The sequence below is a fragment of the Diadema setosum genome, chromosome 9 (genome assembly GCF_964275005.1).
Source record: "Diadema setosum chromosome 9, eeDiaSeto1, whole genome shotgun sequence".
Classification (NCBI taxonomy): domain Eukaryota; kingdom Metazoa; phylum Echinodermata; class Echinoidea; order Diadematoida; family Diadematidae; genus Diadema; species Diadema setosum.
In genome coordinates, this window is record NC_092693.1 from 15,666,710 (window position 1) to 15,690,765 (window position 24,056).

At 40.8% G+C, this 24,056-nt stretch overlaps 1 protein-coding gene across 2 annotated transcripts in view; it reads left to right on the forward strand.

Moving 5' to 3' along the window:
- LOC140233433 (uncharacterized) overlaps positions 1-22,307 on the forward strand; it is a 44,209-nt gene extending 21,902 nt beyond the window's left edge. Inside the window, exons 1-2 of one of the 2 annotated variants that reach the window (XM_072313544.1) lie at positions 12,527-12,607; positions 20,346-22,307. In XM_072313544.1, coding sequence (XP_072169645.1) covers positions 20,371-21,873 — 1,503 coding nt within the window. In that variant the 5' untranslated portion in view covers positions 12,527-12,607; positions 20,346-20,370 and the 3' untranslated portion in view covers positions 21,874-22,307. Of the gene's footprint in view, positions 1-12,526; positions 12,608-20,345 lie in introns of those variants that run through there. The other variant, XM_072313543.1, reaches the window with a different exon arrangement.
- Positions 22,308-24,056: the final 1,749 nt, after the last annotated feature.

Below are 24,056 nucleotides of genomic sequence, written 5' to 3' on the forward strand. Positions count from 1 at the left end.
TATTTTGTACTTTATGACAGAGACCGTACTTCAAAATCTTCAAAAATGAACTTATCGGTTTTTGCGAACAAACTCTTCAAATACTGTATTGGGATCATAACAAAACATATGTGACCCTCCATCACACAAACCAACAAAAAGTCGCATGATATGAATATTTGGTTGACGGCAGATTCTGAAAGAGCAGCTATAAAATACACTATAAGTCAATGCAAACGGACTTACCTACCCTATCTACATATTTCTCAAAGGTTTTCTCTGGCAGCATCAGTATTTTTTCTTTGACTCAGCTCATTCTTGGCTAGCGTAGGTTTCTGGTCGATGCTGTCAACGGGTTATCGGGCTAAAATTGTCGTTCTGATCGATGTATTCTTTTGGTCACCCAGATCATTCTTGACTAGACCAGGGTTCTGTTTGATGCTGTCAACAGGCTATCACGGGCTGTCATTCTGATCGATGTAATAGCCACACAGCTCATTCTCGACTAGCCCTGGCCCGGGTTCTGGCTGATGTTGTAAATGGGCTATCCCGGGCTCTTATTCTGATCGATGAATTCTTGTGGCCGCCCAGCTCATACTTGGCTAGTGTTAAGCCTATGGTTCTGGCCGATGTTGTCAACGGTCTGTCACAGGCTGTCTCTCTGATCAATGTAGAGTCTACCTTTTTCCCTAACCGCACCAGCGACCCAAACACGTACGTTCTGCTTCATCGTCCCGGCCGGAGTTTCTTGTTCCCTGGTTTCTGTGCATGTTGGTGTGTCCACGTTCCTGACATATGAATTGAAAGAAACAATAGACCTACACCGCATTAATAAAACAAAGTCATGCTATAATTCGATAAACAGAACACGGCATTATATGACGTGACTCCTTTCTTAGAACAAGCCTGAAAACATACTGAAGAGATTTTGACCTAACAGTTAGGCCTACTCTGGGCTGTAGACAGACCTCTATTGGCTCTAACGTTAACAATGACAGTTATAACTTATCGAACAAAAGTTATTGCATGTAGAACGGTTACCGACCGGTATTAGACGTCTATAGACCTTACCCCGGGGCGCTCCTTGTACACAGTTATCTTTGCGTTCGGCGTTCGGGCTGTGTTTCGGAGTTAGCAGACTCTATTTTAACAGGCATAAACGTTACATGCAGGCCTACCTAGCTAAGTAACTTAGCCCGGCCCAGTCGCTGTAAAAACGTGACAGCCATGCTCCGGCCCCGCACGGCGTCTGTTCGGGCTAGCCCATGGGCCATTGCTATGCTAAATTTCTAATTGTAAAGTGTTAGGCCTAACATGTTATTGTTAGATCTGGATCTACTGTACCTGGAAAACATTACACAAGATAGCAGCTTCGATCAAATTAGATCTAACATTAACGTTAGGATCTAGCTAACCGTTAAAGGCTAATCACTGACTGAAAACGAAAACTGAGTGATGAATCTAACTTGATTTTGTACCAACGACTGTCATCTAAAAATGAGATAAAACCACATTAAAACTAAAAATCTTACCTATTCTGCTAAATTGTGATGACTGCCATGGCGAAAATGAAATTGACAGTGACACGTTTCCAGTCCACTTCAGACAAAATTAATGTCTCACGTTACCGGGTGCCGTTCGTTTGATGGGTGTGATACTGGTGATGCATAGACCTAATGTACGTGTAAGTGTCTACGTACTATAGCCGTCTGCTGCTGCTTATCAGCTATATGCATGCATATTGCATTGGCACTCTCCTGCCGCTGTTATGTGGTGGTGATAGGTTTGCATAGCTAGGCAAGGCGCAGGCAGGCAGCACAGGGCTAAATATAGCCGCGGCGCGTGCCGCGGCGGTTACATAGTCCTACAGTGCAGTACTAGTATGTGTACGTTTACGCGTACGCATATCTGATCGAGCGCTAAAATTGGATCGTGGCAGCTGTCAGTTGGCACGCAGCCAAGAGAAGTCATTAGTCTACGATAAAAAACAATATGTACCTTTTTATTATCACAGCAGTAGAAACACATACAATATGTTTGTACCAATACCACAGTTATGGTTTAAACTTATATCTGGCATTCGAATAGACAGCAAGGGGAAAAATGAAAGTGGACCTAAAGATATTGTTTGACCTGCAAGAGTACCGCAAATAACACTCGGGGTCTGGGTCGCATACTAGCAAATGGTGACGAACGGAACCATTTCGATTGGGAACCATTTATAGGTGCTCATCGGAACCATTTTGCGAGAACCATCTGACAAGAACCATTTTGGAGCCGACGAGAACCATTTGAGAACCTTTTTTTCTTAGAGTGTACCGTTTGAGTTTGCTATGATTGTTGTAGCGTCATTCGTCGATGAACACTTAGTAAATGGTACATGTATGACGCTTTCATACCAGAAAAACAAGGGGGAGGGGTACGTCACTTTGGGACAAGTGTGAAACGGCGACCAAATATAAACTATAAACCAATGAAATGCAACAACAAAAAACAAAGGACAACGTCCTCTGGACTGATGTCCCAAGATGACCTATCCGTCTTCCTGTGGTAAGGATGCGATCTTCAAACTTAAAGTAGTTTAAACGCATGGATTATCTCGCTTAATCACCAAACCTCAAGATTTAAGCCTTCCTTAACTCGTCCAACCGTTCTACAGGGCATACACTTTGTACGGGGTCGCGTCCGTCTGTTTTTGTTTTTGTTCTTTTTTATATCACATTTCTTGACTAGATGTATATATTTCCAAATATTCTCCACAGTCATGTATACACGGCATGAAGCTTTCAAATAAAGTTTGAAGTTTGTACAATTGATGTGATAAAGTTCGCAAACTAATTTTCTATTTAACATAAAACACCACATTTTTAAAGATAGATTCGTGTTGGAAAAGTTGGCGTATTGCCTTTAACTGTTGCCGTTATTTTTCTGCAAACTATTTTCCATATGGCAGACTGTGCGACTTCATCAGTAGCATTGCTTGCTAGCCACGCTATTGGATATCTTCTTTTTTTTTTAACTGATCGACGTGATTGGCAGGAGATAAATCATTATTTCAGAATGGAGGATCTCTTATCATTTGTGAGACTTAGGATTGACTCTCTTGATTGATGGGCATGGCACCTTCCTATTGATTAGAGTGTATTTCGATGAGATGAGCGCTTCCTCAGCAAACAAAGCAGAAAAGATGAAATCAGCTCGCGGCTGAATAGATCAAATAATCATCTTTTCGTCGTTGGAGAAGCGAACAATTTTAAAGTCTTTCAGTGGGGCTCCATCGCAATTTGCAGAGTTCCAGGGCGGTCCCATCATAATTGTTTCCATTATTGACGATTTTGACGCTTCCGCTTCTTGTGCAGTACTTCTCTATTGTTCATCTGAATGAATGAATAAAATAGCATATATATATATATATATATATATATATATATATATATATACGAAATAATGCTGAAGCAATGAAAAACCGACCGGTTATTTCAAAGAAGAAAAGGTGCAAATTCAATGGCGACCAAAGGCGCCACTGACCACACTATAGTTTCCCGCTCACTATTCTGTTTGCTTGCATGCATTCACTTTTGGCGGTATTTGGGTTTGATTGGCTGGCTGGCTGGCCGGTCTCGTCCCATGTGGATACTAGTATATTATTTGAGAAATAGAGTTTCCTGCTTTCGTGCGGCAGTACGCATCCGGGGAGGTCACCTTCAGGATCTGTGCCACGCGATGTCGTCACAATAGCTGGCTAGGAGCACAGTCACACAGCAATGAGAATAGATGCTATCTGGATGACGAAATACATCTATACTGCGTGGATATGACACAGAAGATGGCGCAGACAAAAGTATGATAAATATAGAAACATGGTCGTAGCTTCCTATATATTGATGTTATAGCATTCATGTTGTAGCCAAATATTGATGAAACATAAAAGAATTAGAATAAGCCATACTATCGCCGAATAGTGATACATGATGATGATGATGATGATGATGATGATGATGATGATGAAATGGGGAGATCGGCTTGACGCAGACAAGGTTGAGTGATATACCTCATTCTTTGTTTCGATAATACAGTAAAACAGTAAATAAAATACTTTTTTACTTGCTCTTTAGTGAAACCGTCTTCTATCGGAACAAGTGGAATAATGATGATAATGATAAATTAATGGTAGAGAGCAAAAATAACAGGCGTTACAATGATGCAATAATAATCAACACTATTGTGTCGAAATCTTCCGAAAGATGACAAGTAAGTCGATAATCTTAACAATACAAACTATACAATTGTAGAGTGATGAAAAACGAAAGAAGGATTTCGTGAATTCCAAATTACGTGCGTTATTTGGGGTGGACGCGTCGCTCTTTTTTTTTACCATATCACCGCAGAGTGGACACGAATAAATTCTCTGCGAGTTAATTATCGACAGTTTATGGCCAAATTTAAGGTTTTGTAGGGCTATATAAAGTAACAGTGGCTGTTTAATGTACTCCACACTTTATTACCCATGGAATGAATCATCTTTATAAGTACGGTGCTATCTGTCATGTAACTTCGAAGCAAAATATGGTTTGAAATGGAAAACATGATGAAGGGGGTGGATGGGGAGGACGGATGGAGGATGATGATGACCTCAAACAGAAGTAGGACAAGAGTAAATGGAAATCTACGTCATAGATTGTGAACTACAACTCAATGTGTGTTTTGAGTGTCGATTGTCACAGAAAACAACGTAGCATCCCAACATAAAAGGGTTAATACTGGGAAGATCGCATCTGCGTTATATAGTATAAGATATCTGACAAAATACTACAGAGAAGTATATGAAGCATGCTTGCGGTCGTCTGGACGACGTTTAAAAGCCGTAATGAAATAATAGAATAGATTACAAATCATAACTTATCATATTGACAAGTCACATGGTGCTTTCATTTATCGCAACAATTATTCTGACGACGACACGCCACATCTAGTTTTATAAATCAAAGAGAAACAAACTCATTTCGTGGGACTACCAGTATAGTTCTCAAGGGAACAGAAAAATCTCTATCAATATGATCAAAGGTTGATTAGGGCCCCAGACTCGAACTCAGGTGGACAAATTTTACAGGTTCATAGATAATATTGTCCAGGTGTCTGTTCGGAGGAAATGATCGGAGAATTATCTATATCCCCGCATGCCCGCATAAGAATCCCCGATTCTTCAAATTTTCTCTTTCCTTCTCTTTCGCCATATCACACACGTGAGCACAACAATGGTATGTCCGTAAACATTCAGCTGCTTTTTAGTCATCTGACCGGTAGCATTATCGATTATTTGTTTTCAATCAACATCATTGGAGTTGAAAATGATGTCTAGAGATGAACATTTTCCCTGCACCTTGGGCATTAAGTATTATCATCATCATCGTCGTCGTTTTGCCGTCAAGCAATATTACTGTCTTCATCAACATCCTTTTTCAGCATCATAACATTTTTCATTGTTATCGCTTGTGTCATCAGTGTTACAAGTGTAATCGATCAACCATCACCTGAAGAAAATGTTTTGATTCTGGCAGATTTTGATAAATATACGTATAAGCACAGTGTACTTCACAATAAGTATCAATATCCATCGCAACGTGGAAAGCAAAGAAAACTGATTTTATGCATTCGTAGTTAATGAAATGACCCGTGCGTAAGGAAGTTATCAAGAGGAATCGCTGTGCCAAAACGGAAAATCAAATTTCATGTGTGCGAGGGTATGGGAGGAAGAGGAGGAACGTTTTTGCCGACAGCGATATTTGGGCGGTGAAACGGGGCGCGCTAGAGGGAAGATAACGAGTCAAGAGGCCCTTTCTCTTCTTCGTACCGCTGTCTTGTGAAACTCCCCCCGTTTACCTGTTCAGTCACCGTTCGGACTACTCCTGCACAAGTGTTTGGAACAAATTAATTTGTGTATTCTTGCTCCACATGAAGAAGGCGACATGTGCAGGGGAACAGATGAATGCACTTTCTGAAAGATGGCTATAATCAAGAGAGCGACAGACGGGGAAGGCAGTCTGTTGGTGCAAATGACATTTCCCAACCACGGAGTGCGTCATAATTTTGTGTTTTCCGGGAGAGTGTGAGTGTCGTCATAGCAAGCTGAGAGTTCCTAAGAATAAACCAAATCCCCTTTTACAACCTAAAAGGTGAGATGGAAGAGGGGGCGTTAATTTCCGCACGCGATGAAGCAGGTAACAAAGTAAATGATACATGATTCTGCATCAGTCAAACAAAGGCAATCCTCATCTGCTACAAGTTCATACCTGAAAACATTACTGAGGGCATATCGGGGGAACTGTAGCTGTAAATCCAATGAGTTGATCATCAGTTCTAGTACTTCTGCGTCGGACATGTCCAGCTGTACGTGCCTCTAACTCAGTCTGGACAGTCTAATGTGTTCAATGAGTAACTATGCTCGGGAGACTTTATGAGTGTATGTGCCAATCTATTCTGGGAGACGTGATGTTGGATTATGTACGGTAAGTGCAAATGCGACGTGGTTTGTTTTATAGGGCTGAGCATGCCCTATTCCAAGCTCATGCAATAGCTGCTTAAACTATGATATTAGGTACTATTCTGTAGTAAAGTCGGTATTGGTCATGGTTTCCTACGCTAGGGTATATTCTGTACTACGCACTGGAGTGGACATGGCTTTTAATCATTTCGGGGAAGAGATACAATGTATTTCTACTTCGAAAGGAAAAAAGCGGCATTGTCATTGCCTGCTTTCTATTTTGAAAAAAAAAAATATACTCCCTTAGTATCGCGCTCTATGTATAATTCCTTGTAGTTAGTTATTTGTTTAGCGCGTCGGTTTCGATGATTTAATTCACGATAAATTATTAAGGCTGCCACAGAGAGAGAGAGAGAGAGTAGGAGTGGGTTTGGTTAGATATAAAACGAAACCGCGCTACACTAACTATAGAAATCAGTCGACCCTAAACATTGTGTAGATTGCAATTGGGTTCGCCCAGCCATTGATTTGTTTGAACACATCCGCAAACATTATCGCAGATCATGACAGTGGGTATGAAAACAAATTATCCGCCTCTTCACTAAATACATGCAAAGTAAATCTGACAACTGGAGTGGAATTATATGCCTATATAATACCATGAATACTATGATCGCATAGTTTAATTCACATGGTTCGCGTCTTGTTTACCGTATAATATTCGGCATGATTGTTGATGGTCAGTATAGATTTGATATAGCCTTCGCCATCTTTTCACCGCATGCAGGTGAAGTACGCAATCCATAGAAATAAATGGTGTCATTGGATGACGCGGAAGCCGTGTCTATTAGCAGTTCAAGGTTAGCTGCCCCGTAAATAGCTTGCTAATTCAAAATGGATCGCCTGAATATGACTCAGGACTTCAAAATTCACGAGGTTATTCAAATACTTATCAACATTGTTTGTTGACGGATTATTTGCCATTTTCTGCTCCAGATCGTTTCAAACGAAAGAATATAGAGACGACATCCGTTTTCCACCCACAGTGATAAACATTATAAACGAATTTAAAACTCAAAATACGTCAACCCATACCTTTTAATAATGTCTGTTATACACTGATGTAGGTTTTGATAATGTATCATCATTCAACTTTCGTTAAGTGCTTTGTCCCTGCATTCCTTTCAAAGTGAATGTCTAAATTGCCTTCAACAAATAGAGTACAAATCAAATGGACAGAATGACCGAGTTTTCATTTAAAAAACCAAATCACCATGAAATTAGAATGTTACGAAATCTAAGTGTCAAATGTTATAAAAAGAATTGTCAGTGGTGCACAATCTAATTGCTTTAGAGAATCAAAAAGGTAGTGATGTTAATACCTGCCAATCTCCTATTGACGAATAGACCTACACCCAAATACAAATTGTGTTCTCAAACTTTTCCTCATTGAAAGACGATTTCAGAATCTAAACTCGTAAAATTTGATATGTTCCCGTGGGACTTTTTTCTTTCTTTCTGTCAACGTGAACATGAACACGTAATTTTTTCACTATACGATGATGAGATTAAACATGCCTCTGATCCAGCACACTAATTTTTCGAGTTTTGTCCACTACGGGCCAAGAAGGGTTAAAGTAATGTGTTGTCCTCCCACAATGGAGGAAAAAACGTCTAAATGCTATTAACCCATCATGCATACCATGCAAGGTAGGCTACTTAACGAATAAAGCCCATCAGCAGTCGTCATACCATGACGAGGAAAAGGTCGAGCATTTTCCCTGCAGACTCCATATCTTTCAAATTTGAGTGGATTCACGCAAGGGACCGTATCGTAAGCCTTTCTCTCAAATCAAAATGTGAAGTCGGTCATGTAAAGATTGCGATGAGATTTCGCTTTAAATGGCTAAACCTCGACTGACTTTTGTACAGTTTGTCTTGCCTTAGCTTTTTTCCCCTTTCTGTTGGCTTTGTGACTTTTGATGTAGCACCTAGTTTATCTTCATAATGCAGTTTGTGGTTAATTCGCTTCGACGGAAAGATGTTTTACCACTACGAAAAGACAAAGAGGTCACATGTCCGTCATCCTTCGTTGAGCCCGTGGCCTACTTCAACTGAACCGCCTAACTTCATGCATACTTGTACGTCCGTAAAAACAGTGGACTCCAGTTATAACGAAGTCCTCGGAACCGGCAGTTTTCTTTTGTTTTGTCGAAATTTCGTTATAACCGAACAATATTAAACAAGAAAACACACACACACACACACACACACACACACACACATAGAGCGGATGATGTTGCGGCCTGAATCTTTACTTCATTGTAACCGTAATTTCGTTATAACAGTGTTCGTTATAACGGGAGTGCACTGTATAGAGAAGTGCGGTTTATCACCATATATCCCACTATGTTACAAGATCAATTGACCTATACTTGTGTTAATTAGTGATGTAATAAGCAAAGGAAAGAAGGGGCGGAGTCCATGCTTACCCTTTCGCAACGCCAAGTCTGTGCCTTTTCCAGGTCAATCAATGCAAACAAGCAAACCCAAAGTGAAAGTTGATGTTTGCTGCTTTAAAATCCGTTAAGTTTTGTTCAAAAACAGGGGGAAAACAGAGAAGAAACACAGGCAGGGGAAAAATAGTTTGAAGACCGCGCAGGTATTGGAAAAGAAAAGTAACAGTGATTCAAATTAGTTATCATTTATATGATGATGATTATGTAATTTCAATGTCTATTAAAATTTAATCTTGTTTATGTTTCTCAAAAGAATAATGTTTGTCACATTGCAGTATACATAGCATACGATACTGATGATTATACTTTAAAAGATAAGTAATTATGTTTCGAACAAATTATCAACACGGATATGATTGGACTGGACTTTGTTGTGGAACATTTTATTTAATGTTTCTAATTCACTTGATAAGAAGAAACAAAAATTGAATATTCTATCGGAGCTTGCGAATAAATGTTCTAATTGGAGCAATCGAGCAATGGCTTAAAAATTGAATTCCTTTGGGTCTCTTGCAATTCACGTGAGATTGTATGAAGGAAGTGCCGACTGAAGAAGATCGTCCTCACTCATTTCTTTTGTCGGTAACAGAGAGTGTTAGTATGTTACACCACTCACTCCTCCCATCCTGAACTATTTTTTTTTAATCCAAGAAAAAGTTACTCCGACTTCCTCCCGACTTTCTGTAGCTCACGCACTATATTAATTTCAAAATGATAACCTGTAGACCCTCATGCTATAGTGACCACTAAGACCAAAAGGTATATTGCCATGAATCTAGTATAATGTCTTATGATACTACTAGATATAAGTAAGTTCATGATGCGTCCACGTAAAGATCAGAATCGCGACGTATTTTGTGAAGGTTTGGGGATAATGTTTGATCCCTTGACTTCATGGAGTTATGTTGTCGACAGTGTCGACGTGACAGAGAAAGATGAGGGAAATGTGGTTAACATTAAAAGGTGCTAATTTGAGCAAGTCAAGTCTGGATGGGGCCTGCGCAGAGGATTTCAGGTCTCGCGTGTGTGTATAATGGTCTGGGATATGAGGAAGTTGGGGGAATGTAATTAACAGAGGATGAGGCTGCAATCAAGAAAACAGGACTTAAAGTAGCCCAACAGATATTTCGTGGATATTAGCGTGAGAGCATGCAATATGCACAGAATGTTATGTGCTATATTGTGCATTAGTACGTTGAAACTGTGATGTGCCCTCAAAGGCAATGTCATCGTCAAGCGGGCAAGTTGCGGACTTCCTTTTCGCGGATGTGTAATCAGCTTTTCACATGTGGACCTAACCCAGAGAGCCGTGAATATATCACTCCTTGATTGGGGGCTAAAGAGTGAAAGAATAACACCGTAAGAATGGCTCTCCCACGGAATGTTTTGGCATCGACAGACAAAGTCAACACATAAACGACATTTTCGATTCCAAGGTGTCATCCACGGTGATGTGGAACAAAGGAATAGCGAATGCGTTTTATGATCTTCAAATCACGCAAAAAGACGGTATACTCTTGACCAATTGATGAACGACCTGTAGGTATAAGAGAGAACAGGAGAAAAACTTGTCATCGCGAGGAAATTAGTGATTTATCAAGTCGTCGATGGCAATTTCCTAACAATGAGAACAATCATTGTGATTAAGCTCAGCTGGGATAACACAGTTGACACCAATGATGGGAAAGTATCGCATCCATCAATAAATATTTGGACGAAGAACAAGATAACTATTATATGCTATCCAGGGAATATTGACTATAGTCTCTTGTTTCACACCGCAAAATTCAGACAATAGCTGTACAGATTATCCTAGTTTAGAATAGAGTTATATTCTATCATTCTTGTGGTTCTTTAGTCCTTCGAATGACACTTGATAGTAGTAAATAGTTCCTATGGAGTTTTCTTGTTTGCTTGTTTGGTTATGTTGTTGTTGTTTTGAGAGAGTGAGAGAGAGAGAGAGAGAGAGAGAGAGAGAGAGAGAGGTGGGTTGTATTTCTTTCATATAGAAGATGATGTTTACAGAAATGCTATGTTGTTGGTGGCTCTAAACCCGTGTCAAACGAAGTCAGGGCAAGGGAGAGAGGTTACCGGTACACGTGGGTGAATTTAAGTCCATTTTGGCCGATGAGTGTCCCTAGTGTATACTAGTAATACCTTTATTTCTGGTCAAGCAGGTTGCCCGTTTCCCAAAGATTTATAAAATAATTCTTATCTAAACCTGTACTCGGAGACTCACCTTTTTGTTTGTTTGTTTGTTTGTTTTTATTTCTGTAGTTTGATGATTCTATGACAGACACAAGAGTATAATGCCAAAGAAATGTTGGTGAGAAACACTGATACAAAGAGCAACTCGGGCCCTTTATGATTAGCGAACACTATCACGTTTGACTCTTGTGATTGGTTGAGAGTGAAAATTGGGCGTGGCATATGCGCTGCATATTACATTTCGACTTTCACCAATCTGGCTTCATCACCTTCCGGCTGGGTATATTGCCTTCTCCTGGGACTGTAAACCAGTACAACATAAAATCGTCTCTCGTCGGTCGTGATTATACCTGAATGTCAGAAATCGCGGGATTAATGAGTTCTCGTTTTCGAGTTTTGTCGGCTTATCTTTTTCAGACTACCAGAGCGCTTTCGGAATAATGCTTTGATTGTACTATATCCCTGGTCATCTCGTCTCATTTTCATAATTATAAGAAAGTGTATCACCTGATTTTTTTAGGGCGTATCTCACTTGCGTTCTGTCTTTGAGCAAGCAACTATACACGTTCGGAGATATTAACCAAAGACATATCTGTGATGTCCTTCCAGCCATCATCCGTCATGTCACCTGGTACAACTGAGCTGCGGCTGTCTTTGTGAGCGCGGTGCTGTTTTGTGCTTATTACCAAAATAACGTGCGTAAGTACGAATATGGTATAGGTGTGCGTGAATTACCTGTTCAAGTACTGATATGCATATCACACCAGTCTGTAAAAATTTATCTGTCGCTCCCTTTCTCTCTCCCTCTCTCTTTCATCTTTGTGTAAAGCAGTTGAAAGAGTGAGCTCGTTGCAATACATACTTGATGTATTCATATTGCTGTCATGATTTATGTTTGTGTCACTGACGCTATTGTTCACCAGAACAGACCTTCAAGAACCCCCTTTTCACAGATTTCAAAGTCGGTGGGTGGCGACAAAGGCTTTTAGTGGCGGAGAGGAGGCCAGAAGTAATAGTTGGGAATCCAGAGCTCCTGCGCTTTCACGTACAAGCAGGATTATGGTTCGCCCTTGTCTGCTACACTTTTGGCCTATCCACACATGGTGCACTAAAAATGAGGGATATGTTCAAGCCGACATGCATTCAGACAATGTGAACAATACCTGTGGGATTTGGTGTGAGAGGACTCAGAACTATCATTTTGTAGACACAATTTATTGCGGCTACATGTCAGAGCAGAGTGTGTGCGTCGTTGGAGAAGTGCGTGCGCTGCTTGTTGTGTACGGGTGAGATCCACAGAATAAGAGTTCTGTGGTGAGATCTCCGCACCGAGGTAATTGTTTCAGGAGTATAGAGGCCTACTTGGACCCTTCGCCGAGAAGTTTTAATGGCAAGATGAGGACCATGAACTACATCGAGAGTGAGTTGGCCTTGCCTACTTCGTGTTATACTGTTCTTAATTGTCTTTCTTGATCTTTGGAGGCACACTCTGACATCACTTTGATAACAGAACCAGAAAGGCTTTGCTCCTATATAGAGCTCATGATACCGCGATTTCTATTTCCTGTTGAATTCTTTCTGTAATTTATACTTTTAGCATCGTTAAGTGTAAAAGTTCTTTTATCGTAAATTGACAATCACTAGGGAGTGCGAGCGTAGACTATTATACCTTGTAACTTATGATATAATCATTTCGGAGTTGTGAAATATTGTTTCATTACAAATGAAATGCCTTCAATCACGACAATTCATGTAAAGTTTAACGCAAACATGTAGTTTGTACTCATTAACAACTAGCTTAATGATCACCAGAGTTTGCACAAAGGCAGTTCTTGAGAAGTTTTTGGTATAGAAAGACGGGGTACGTATGATTTCCATTTTGCTGCATTAAAATATTGGATTTTTCACTGCAAGATCTGAGAAGCATGCAGGAAGGATCTGATTTGTTGTTGCACATGATGGAATGTTGTGGGAATCTTGAGTGATGGGGAAGTGTTTCTGTCCCTCAAGGATGGCCCTGGGGGCAGACCACAGTAAGAAGAAAGAGGTTGATACTTGGCAAACACATGAAAAAATCCCTGCAGAATAAGACTTGTGCTTTTCGAAGGATTATCTGCTACTCAATGCGGTTTGGAGGATGCAGATTAAAACTCTTCTTTCCCCGGCTCCTCCCACGCCACAATTGTATGTTCCCTCATGGCTAGTGTAGTCCTCCTCTGATTTAAGTTACGTCACTAGGTCATCCTGCGGAGCCGGTTGCTATGGTGACGACAGCACTAGCGTGCGCTCAAGGCTTATGAGACCCTTTAAAGGGATCAAACAGTTTTGGTTCAGACCTAATATCAAGTTTTTAACATTTTTTGGTGAGATAATGAGAAACCTCCTATGAAATATGAAAGAGCATGTAATTCTATGAGGAATTCAACATTTATTTGATGAAAATTGGTTTTGAAATGGCTGAGATATCCAAAAAAGAGCAATTCTTATAAAGTGTGGGACCCACACTTTATTACGATCGTTTTGTTTTACTTTGTTTTTGGATGTTTCAGTAATTCCAAACCCGATTTTCATCAAATAAACTTTGAATTCCTCTTAAAATGGTATGTTCTGTACTGTATCATAAGTGTTTTCTTGGTATCTCGCAAAAAGTTGAAAGCCCAATTCTCATCTCCACCAATACTGTACCATCCCTTTAATGGAGAGACAGACTCGCAAGTCAGTCAGAATTGTTGCAGGAAAGGCGTGTTATTGCTACTAATAGGGAGACAATAACAACCATAGGTCTAATCAATTCTACTCCGATTCCCATGCGACTGTACGCTCAACAACAAGAAACAACAATAAACTGTTAAGGACCAATTATCTGGCTGGATGTGTTAGAACATTCTCGCACTTGCTTCCTCTAGAATGACACGTTCACACGTTCTTGCAGCGCGATTGTGAAGTATAAACAGTGTATTGATTAGTACAGGCTTGATGTAAATTGGTGCAAATTGTAGTGACTAAGTGGTTCAACAATGTCAAAGACTTACCTATATGAATTTAAAGTCATTTTACACAGTGGCGGCCCGATTTAAAAAAGTACGATTTACTTTTCGTCATTTTGACAAGCCTGACCCTATCCGGTTTAGAGGATCGACGTGTCCCACAAAAGTGATGCCAAGTACATGGGATATCGCCGCTGTCTCTACACCCGATACTTCCTGGTTGAGTGAAGGTCAATTGAGGAGGTGGCTTCAACGCAGCTGGAAGTTCTTTTTTTTTTTTTGGTGATGTCAAACATGTCTGACTTTCCTTCCAAACATGTGGCTCATGCCAAAACATGTGCTGTTTTCCAACTATTATTGTACGTTCGCATTCATGCATACCATCATTACCATCTGGCTTATTGTTTCCAAAGTGGCCCATCTATACAAAACATACCTATCAAGAGAGACGGGCATAGTCATATTTTGCTGTCGTTTACTCTGCCGTTGAGGATCAAAATATATACGAACACTCGCAAGTCATCTGTTCAGCTTTCCCGTACCGTAATCGAGTCCCATATAGCTATATCAAACGTAAAAGTGCACATTGTACAATAATAATAAAACAGAGGGAACAACACACAAATTCCGTGGACATTTTCCTCATGATCTACTTTCCATACATTTTAACATGTTTGTGTTTCACAGTGATAGAGTTACCGACTTAAATTTGAGATATTGTTTTCATGTTATATGTGTATAGGCCTAAAGTCATATTGTCTCGTGTTCTTAATGTGGCAACGAAAGCGGAGCGAGAACCACAGGGGAAAACGGAAAAGCTGAAAATAAATTCCCCCTTCCCTACAGATGAAGGGATACCGCATGGTCATTGTATGAACCAGTTCATGAAGCAACGTTTCGTTAAAGAGTAAGTCCCATATAAAGGGAATCATTTGTATCTATATACATGCTCTATAATCGTTCCTAGATAATATACATCACTGTAAAGATGCTTATAGACTTTACACGTTAAACATTAATGCAGCACGCAAGCTGCGGTTTTCTCCGTGCAAATCATAGTGCACAAGTGTTCAAAGTTCAGAAGTCATTCCAAATAGTGCTCGTCAAACAAAGACAAAGTAACTGTACCTTCACAAACCTTATCTCACAGTACAAACTAGCAGACGTGATTTTTAAGTATAAAGATGTTTAGAAAAACAACCTTTATAGAAATTAATTATTCTGAAGGAGTGCTTATCTTCGCTATAGGCCTACTCATCCATGGATCAGAATGACAGTTTTGATGCCATTTTATGTGTGTGTGTGTGTGTGTGTGTGTGTTCGGACTGAAAATGAATGAAGGCTCTTAAACGGAAAGACAGACTGACATAAAAATCACTTGCTTATGTTCATTTCAACTTATCTTACTGCAGCGTGAACTCGCATGTTAATGTGTAAATCAGAAAACTTCAAGAGATCATTGTTCGATCTTCTCATTATTTATATCGACCAGCCGTCGATATTGTATATGCACTCTCCACCACTTTCATACGATGCGTCACAGTTCTTGCTGTTGCAATATATCTACCGCGAGAATCCACACCCAAAACCTCAAGTTCTACCTTATTTCCTGTTCATAGCGTAACATGATGTGGGGGTTAACTGAAGGTGATAGGGCGACTGTTAGCTGGTTAAACCCAACCCAGGTTGCGGATTCGTTGTAGTCCTCGGTTAGTTTTGAGCCATTTTTGCACACAATCTGAGCCCTGTTTCATAAAGCTGTTCGTAAAGTTATGCATGACTTTACGAACGACTGGAATATGAAGTGCCAACATGTGTGCCCATTTTTCTCCCCTTATGTTTTTTTTTAACAAAGTACGACTGTATGTCAATATGTCATCTACATTGGGGCAAAATACATACACTCTCAACTAAAAACGTGTGTTAAAGTGTAAGAATAATCATCATATTATATGAACATTTTAACTTTAGCTATCGAAATTAAATGATTAGGAAACCCAATTGGCTTGCCATATCTAGGTCGTTCGTAAAGTCGTAGGTAACTTTACGAAAAGCTTTATGAAACAGGGCCCTTGGTCCGTTTTGGTACACTGCAGAGCGCTGCCCGGCAATGAGTCCCATCTTCACTACTCGGCTCTCTTGTCCTTAAAGGGACTGTACAGTACTGGTTGAGGTGGGGATTCATGTTTTGAACATTCCTAAGTGAGATAATGAAAAGTCTCTTATGAAATATGAAAGAACATGTAATTTTAAGAAGGATTCAACATTTATTTGATGAAAATTGGTTTTCAAATGGCTGAGATATCCAAAAAAGTGCTAATAATAAAAGGCGACATGCCACAACTTTATTAGGATCTCTTTGTTTCACCTTGTTTTTGGATATCTCAGCCATTTCAAAACCGATTTTCATCGAATAAACTTTTGATACCCCTTAGAACTGCATGCTCTTTGACATCTCCTGGAATGTATATCTCGCAAAACATTAAAAGCTAAATCCTCACCTCGACGAGAACTGTACACACCCTTTAATTGGTCGCTATCAATCTATGGTGAAATTTCAAAACTTCATTTCCTTTCGGCTTTACACTTCATAGAAAGTATAAAAGACGCCTGCTCTTGAAAATATCTCAATGATATTTTCTTGCTATAATGTAGTTATTTGGTTTTAAACTATATTGTGTGTCAAGTTTTAAGCGCGTACGATGAAAGCAAAATCCTGAGAGAAACGATAGTCTTTACACTGTTTTGGATCTTCAAGGTTCCACCTAGACCACCGTGCAACCAGTCACCTTTGCTGTGAGAAGGATGATCCTCTCCAGCGTGTGACTGTAACATCCTACGCCAGTGGATACATTGATTTGAGTATTTCGATTCGTCTGCCAGGTGACAATGTACATGAGGAAGCGATAAGTTAAAGTTTGTTCTCGACATCCACAACGTTTTGCTTTGTTTTACACTCAGGCTACTCCAAGGATGAAAAGTTCCTCCCTTTCCTAACATGCCTAAGCCCCCATTATTATTGTCAAGGAGATTTGTTGAAATAAAACCCGTATATAATATTAGTTCTTGTAATATATATATATATATATATATATATATATATATATATATATATATTTATATATATATACCGTTGTGTTCTGCAAAGTAACAGTTTTCCAACCATTGCGGGCGAGTTGAAGTTGTCTTGTGGTCGCCACGATCGCCCCGCGTCGAGAATGTTTCGTTTCATCCACGGGCGTGTGGCGTCATGACTCGCAAAGTGAAATGTTGCGGTATGTACACTTTCCACATCATGAGCTGCTACCGGTAGAAGTGAAAGGAGCCTTGTTCTGTCCCAGTCCCTCGCGATGTTTGACAAATAAGGGATTATTCCTCCCTATGTCCTCAATGATTTGGAATCTCTCAAGGCCTGCCAAAAGCGACTATATAGCATTGTCCACCAATATCGCCCTGAAAGTTGTTTGGAGACTTTCCTCGTCAATTCACACCTTAAAGTAGAGGGTATTTATGATGCGTCGGGTAATTCATCCAACTTGAGGTTGATTGCTAATATCACACTCTACATGACCTTTCAAAGCGTTGACTAATTCCCATCGGTAACCTTAGGAAAAGTCAAGTAAAACAAACCCACCCACCCCCCCCCCCCCACACACACACACGTATCATACCCTTGTACTATCATCCTATTACGACCTTGCGGGATGCGGTCATAACGTCAGATATCTCAATCAAGGCTACATCGGCCACGGCTGTCCTGTCGATGCCGTGTTTGAAACCCCTTACAGCACTGAGCGTCACAGGTATGGAGCTTTAGCAATTAACCGTCTCTTCCGGGATTGCACTATTTTCAATTACCCCGATGCATGGTCCGTGACAATGTTAATGAATCCTAACGCATCCATGGGGCTCCTTTGCTTTTACGCCACCCCAAATCTCTCATCTTTTACCACTAAGTGCACGCAATGAATCGAGGGGACTCGGTCAGGGTATGATGACCACTAGAACTAATTGTTAGGGCTGGGCAAGATACACCTTATTGAGAGATACGTCCATACCTATACAGATAGAAATTGCCCCTTAAGGATTAGTTATTAGTTTCAATTACACGAGCAAAAAGATGAACCCAGAAAGTGCGGTTAAAAGCTGATTATGCTTAATTACACTTGAAATTATCCCAAAAATAAGTTAACGTCGGTCGATTTCACATAAATAATGTTTTATTGTGTGGACGTGATCATTGGTGACAATTATACCTCAGTCGTAGCCTGAAGAAAATGCCCAATGTGATATTTTTGCACTAAAAAAAAAAAAAAAAAAAAATGGATGAATGCTATACCAGCCACCATCCACTCCAAACCCACTCTACCATTACGTCACCGTCATCAACAAGTGAGTGTAAGGTGAGCAAAGAGGAGATTATGTGGGAAGCACTTTAACCGCTTCTTTTCTTCGCGGTTTGCTTTAAGAAGCCTCAGCTACCTGTCTGGTAAGACAGTCTGGTATACACGTTGCGTTGCTGTCAGCGGGCTTCAGTTTAATTAACCTCGGACGATGTATCTCATCAAACCTGCGCTTGTTTCTTGAAAGTCGTGCTGTCACAATACACCAGCCTCAGACGTCTCATCCACTTTAATTCACCCAATACCCTGGGACCGTCGGGCGCACAAACTTCTCCGGATTCGATAATCTGCAGTGGGTGTGCTACTAGTTCGCCCGGGTGTCATAGCAGGGAGAACAATGATGAAAACAACGAGCAGGCAGGAGGTAGCCTAAAACTGGCTCACTTTGTTTGGGACGAGTCTAGGGCACTGAACTAACAAGGACAAAACGGAACAAAAAAAAATCACCCAGCTATTAAAGGATAAAGGCGGAAACAGCTGTCTTATGAGCATACATTTCGAGGAAGTTGAACTCGTGTATCTACATTCATCTGTCATTGTTGAGTTGTAAGTTCCCTGTTCAGTCTCGTTATATCTTTGTTCGCATTACTTTTCACTTCACTTGTTTTAATCCTGACTGTTCTTCTACCTGGGTAATTATCTGAATTGGTGACGGTTGCACAATTTTACTCCAATTCAGTTGCATTACGTATGCTAAGACGGACAGTCACAAAGTTTGATCATCTTCATGCTAGCGTTACGCAAGATGAAAATGATGGTCTTTCTTATGTCCTGTGAAATCCACCATTTTCACAGTTATGATCTTTTATATACACATATGCATTTTTAGAAAAGAGCACCTGCTTTTGTGTCTGCGATGAAATACTATTTGAACTCGATTACGAAACAGGTGAATGCCTACTTGACAGAAGCTGCGGTAGGGATAAAGTCAGTATATTTCAGACTGCAGGCGACATTTTTTTCTTTTTCATCTCTTCACCTCGTCTGTGTATTTTCCTTGCGGACACGTCTCCGACTATTACGCTCTCCGCAATATGCGAGGGTTTTGGGGATCATAAACGTGCAATCAAAGGTGATAGATTAAAAAGGCATCTGTCAGGACGGCTTTTCATCGTGTTCCAGAGTTCGCTCCGGGTAACAATCACGTAGACAATACTTGTCAGCCTCCCTACAATTCACCGCCGTCGAGAGAGAGAGGGAGTGAAAAAAAAAAGATCCCCCAACACAGCACACCCACACAAAACCAGAGAAAATGAAACAAGTGATTGTAGAGGGGTGTAGGAATGACACGCTGCGAACACTCTCCTGGAGCTGCAGCTGAGAGAGCCCAAACGAGCTGGCGTCATTTGCTCCACTTCTCAATGTTCACTTAGAAGTCAACAAAAGCAGGAGCTTTAGTGTTGGACCACACCAAAGCTTGAGGAACATTTTGGTTCTGCAGTTGATGAGTTTTCCTCTGTAGCCTTGGTGGACAATTGAAAACGAAGATAGTCAATAGGGTCAGACAAACAATAATTTACTCAGACAAAGATTTGCGATAAATGCCTTGACTGAAAGTCCCTTTACAAACTACACCCTGTTCCATTCAACCATGAGAACACATTTCCCACGCTACCCTTTTATACATGTATGTTCCGACGTCATTTCAACAAGAAACTTGGCAGGGCATAATATAGGGTATGTTTCTTTTCATAAATGACCTACATGAAATAAATCCTGATGCGACTATGGTTATCATTGTTATTCTTTTGTACTTTTCATCTTGCAGGTCGCCGTGGCTGAGACTGATCAAGATGGAATTGCTGATCGTTTTCCTTTCGCTGGTCACCACCACGCATCTCGTCGCTGCTCAGGAGTCGACAACCCAGCAGGATGTTCGCGCAGGAGATGCAGCAACTGATGCACTGACAACTTACATCGACTCACTTGCTGCGGACAGCGGCACCACTCGACCACGGTCGGCCACTGGGAGGTCAACGACTCTTTTGAGAAACCTGAATGTTTCGAGATCTTCTTGGCAGCCTGCGAACGGAAGAGACAGAATGAACTTCACCCATGCAATTCAGGCATTATTAGTGCCGTCCGATCCAGCTGAAGGACAATCAATGACTCTTAGCTGCATTGTCTTAGACCCCAGAATACTGACCGTTTCCTGGTACAAGAATGATCGGCTGACGACCCACGATATGCTTGCAACATCAGCGGACAGTCAACGCATGTCAGTTTCACACGATATCGGCAATGATTCTCGACGGACATTTAATCTCACTATCGATTTTCTGAGATTTGAAGATGGCGGTCGGTACTCTTGCCGCGGTGTTAATCATCCCGAGGCTTCGGCGTCCCTCGACGTGAACGTCAGGTATGTACCGGAACTCCACTATCCAGAGTGCTTCATGAATGGGAAAAGACAGACGATTGTAACGGAAGGAGAGGAGTTAAGATTTGAGTGTCGACAACAGATGAGCCAACGACCGTGGCATTTGATTTGGTTTCGGCAACTCAACAAGAGCGTGTCGGTCATCTCAGCACCGATGCACCAGTGGTCAGACATGATTGTATCCGAGCACACAGTGATAGCGACTCCTGACTTGAATGGCGCTAAGTTCATATGTTCACTGGTATGTCTATCAGCTGACTGTTTAAACTCACCTGGTGACAGCCCGAAAAGCTGTGACGTCGGACCGTTAATCGTTACACCACCACAGCCGCTGACGGCCAAGCCAATCATCTCAATCGACCCGGGCATCCAGATTGCCTCTGAAGGAGACGACGTCGAGTTTTCCTGCTCAACTTCCCTGGCGGACGGCAATGCTGTCTGGTTTCCCGTCGGTGAGGAACCTCCAGACGATCACATTATTGTGTCGGACGACGGCTCGCAAATGGCTATCAAAAACGTGCGCGGCAATGACACGGATTTAATGGCATGCGGTGTGTTCTGCCAGGACAAACTTATCACTGTCGAACACGTGAACATGAAAGTCATTCGCAAAGAAGATACGTTAACAACAACAGCAACAGCAACACCTACTATTAGAACTAGCATTAGCACGACGAATTTTATTTCACCTGCTATTCAGACCTTGATGGTAAGAACTACTTTAAACAAACAAGCTGGTGATACCGGCAGAGTAGCTGATCGAGGACGATCAAGAAGAGCCGGCTTGATCGGTGCGATTGTAGGAACACTGATCCTGATCATCGTCGGCGTCATCATCTTGGTCATAAAGTTTGGAAAAGGGAACTATCAGAGGGCGTCAACAAACGACACGCAAGATCATAATGTTACCGTATGACCCATGCTTCACTATGCCAGACAATTTTATACATTGAGCTGAGTACGATGTTTCGACAACAACAAAGTTGGCCCTCTGGTGGACCCGAGGAGTCTTACGTTCTTCTCCTTGATTGCGTCCAGTTTGAATGATGGACTACCGTAAGGTGTTTACCCAACGACGCCTTGTGAAGAAGATATGATTGACAGTGTAGGTCATCTCAAAGGGCTGAGTGACGGTCCTTATTGAAGGTGACCAGTGGCATGTTACTCGCCGTGTAGGCAGGGAGGTGGGATATCTATCCAGCTGCCTATATTCGTCTTGACGTCTTCCTCACTGAATCAAATAACAAGCTCTTGGCATCTTGACTTTTCATTCGTCTGAATTGAATGCCTGAAATAGCTGAATCCGTAATTTCTAGGCTCTCTTGAGCTGAGGGAAAATGGCGGCAAGCCAATGATCTCTAGCGGCAGTATCGCTATTAGATTGAGATCAGTGCGGCAAGCCAACTAGTTCTGCGTCAGATGGGGTGTACATGTAGCACCTGAGACTTTATAGATCAGTCCTAACTTTCACGATATACTGCCCACTCCATATTTGTAAAGCAATTTTATGCTTCAGACGAGTAACACCTTTAAAAGGTCATTTGTTTATGTGAAGAGGGCTGACTACATTTTTATATTGTACAAACCATTAGTGCGCGGCGTTGTGAATATTTTACTGTATTTCGTGCCTTCTATGTTATAAAAGAAAAGCTCTATTTTTATACTTGCCAGTAGGGTTATATGCGCATAACCTTTTAAAGTTACTACATGTGTGTATACACGTACTTGAAAAGTACACCATGCATTTTCGTCTTGTGTTGTTCGTCTGCATGCACTTATTAACTTTTTGTGCATGTTATGAAAAAATATATTGCAAATCTTGTTCTATCTTCTGAATTGTCGAAGAACCATACTATATAAAAATCATGTTGAATTTTGATCTGAATGTCCTGTCGTAAAGTGAAAAAGGGAGTGTCTACACATTTATTTCTATCATCCTTAAACGGTACACACTGATTTTCTTTATGGGAAATTTGTCTTGTATTCTAATATCCTATCTCAAACAAGACTATGTTCAAAATATATTTATTAAAGGAGAAATCAAAATACAGTGTGGATTGAACAGATGCAGATGTAGTAGTAGACATGTAGAACACATTTGTTAAGTTTAGGGAAAATTCGACAAAAGTTATGAATTTTTAAAGTTTCGGTACCTCTGTTGCTGGATAAGAAGATTAAAACGATTTGTAATGCCACAGTTGGACAACGACTTGAAGAAACTGTGAAGAGATTTCCACCCAACAAAAGTACATTCCTTCCACTTGTTATTGACAAATTGATGGTAATATCATATTCCCTCTGCCTTCTGAAAGAGAGAAGCCAGGTGCTTTTTCATTAGGCTGGAAAAAAAGACGATAACTTGAATTATATTTTAGTCCTTCACCCTTAAAACATCCGGGTCAGAACTGACCCGGAAAGGTTCCGTTGGGGTCAAACTCCGTTCCGGGTCAGAAATGACAAGGAATGGGGTCAGATATGACCCCATTCAGAGTCATGAATTGAGTCAGGATGACCCCATTCCGGGTCTTCATGACCAAATTCCAAGTCATTTTGACCCGGAACGGGTTTGACCCCAACGGACCCGGTTCCGGGTCAGTTCTGACTCGGATTTTTTAGAGTGTTTAATACCGTTGTTGATATCACGAATTTGCTGTGATCTTCCCATCCAGCGATGGTGGTACCGAAATGTTTAAAATTCAAAACTCTTGAACTCACTGTCCAATTTTCCTCAAACTTCACTGACGTCTTCACCTTATATTTCTTCATTTATTCAACCCACATATTTGGGTTTCATTCTCCTTCAACCTATAGTAAAATGAGTCTCTATTATTAGAATTTAATTACAGTCACTATTAGTGTTGGTTATTGATAGATAATATTGCCATTCACTGAAATGTTTGGGAGGGATAGTCCTTGAAATCCCGTAATAAGAATTAGATTGTGATGATTATCAACAATATTATATCCCTGGTACGTAAAATCTATTCGGCAAAGTGTGACTCAGTATCCTTGTATAACATGTATATCCGTGCCGAGGAGTAAGACATGATGCAGTTGGAAAAAATGGAAGAGTTTATATTCGTTCTGCAGACTAGATAC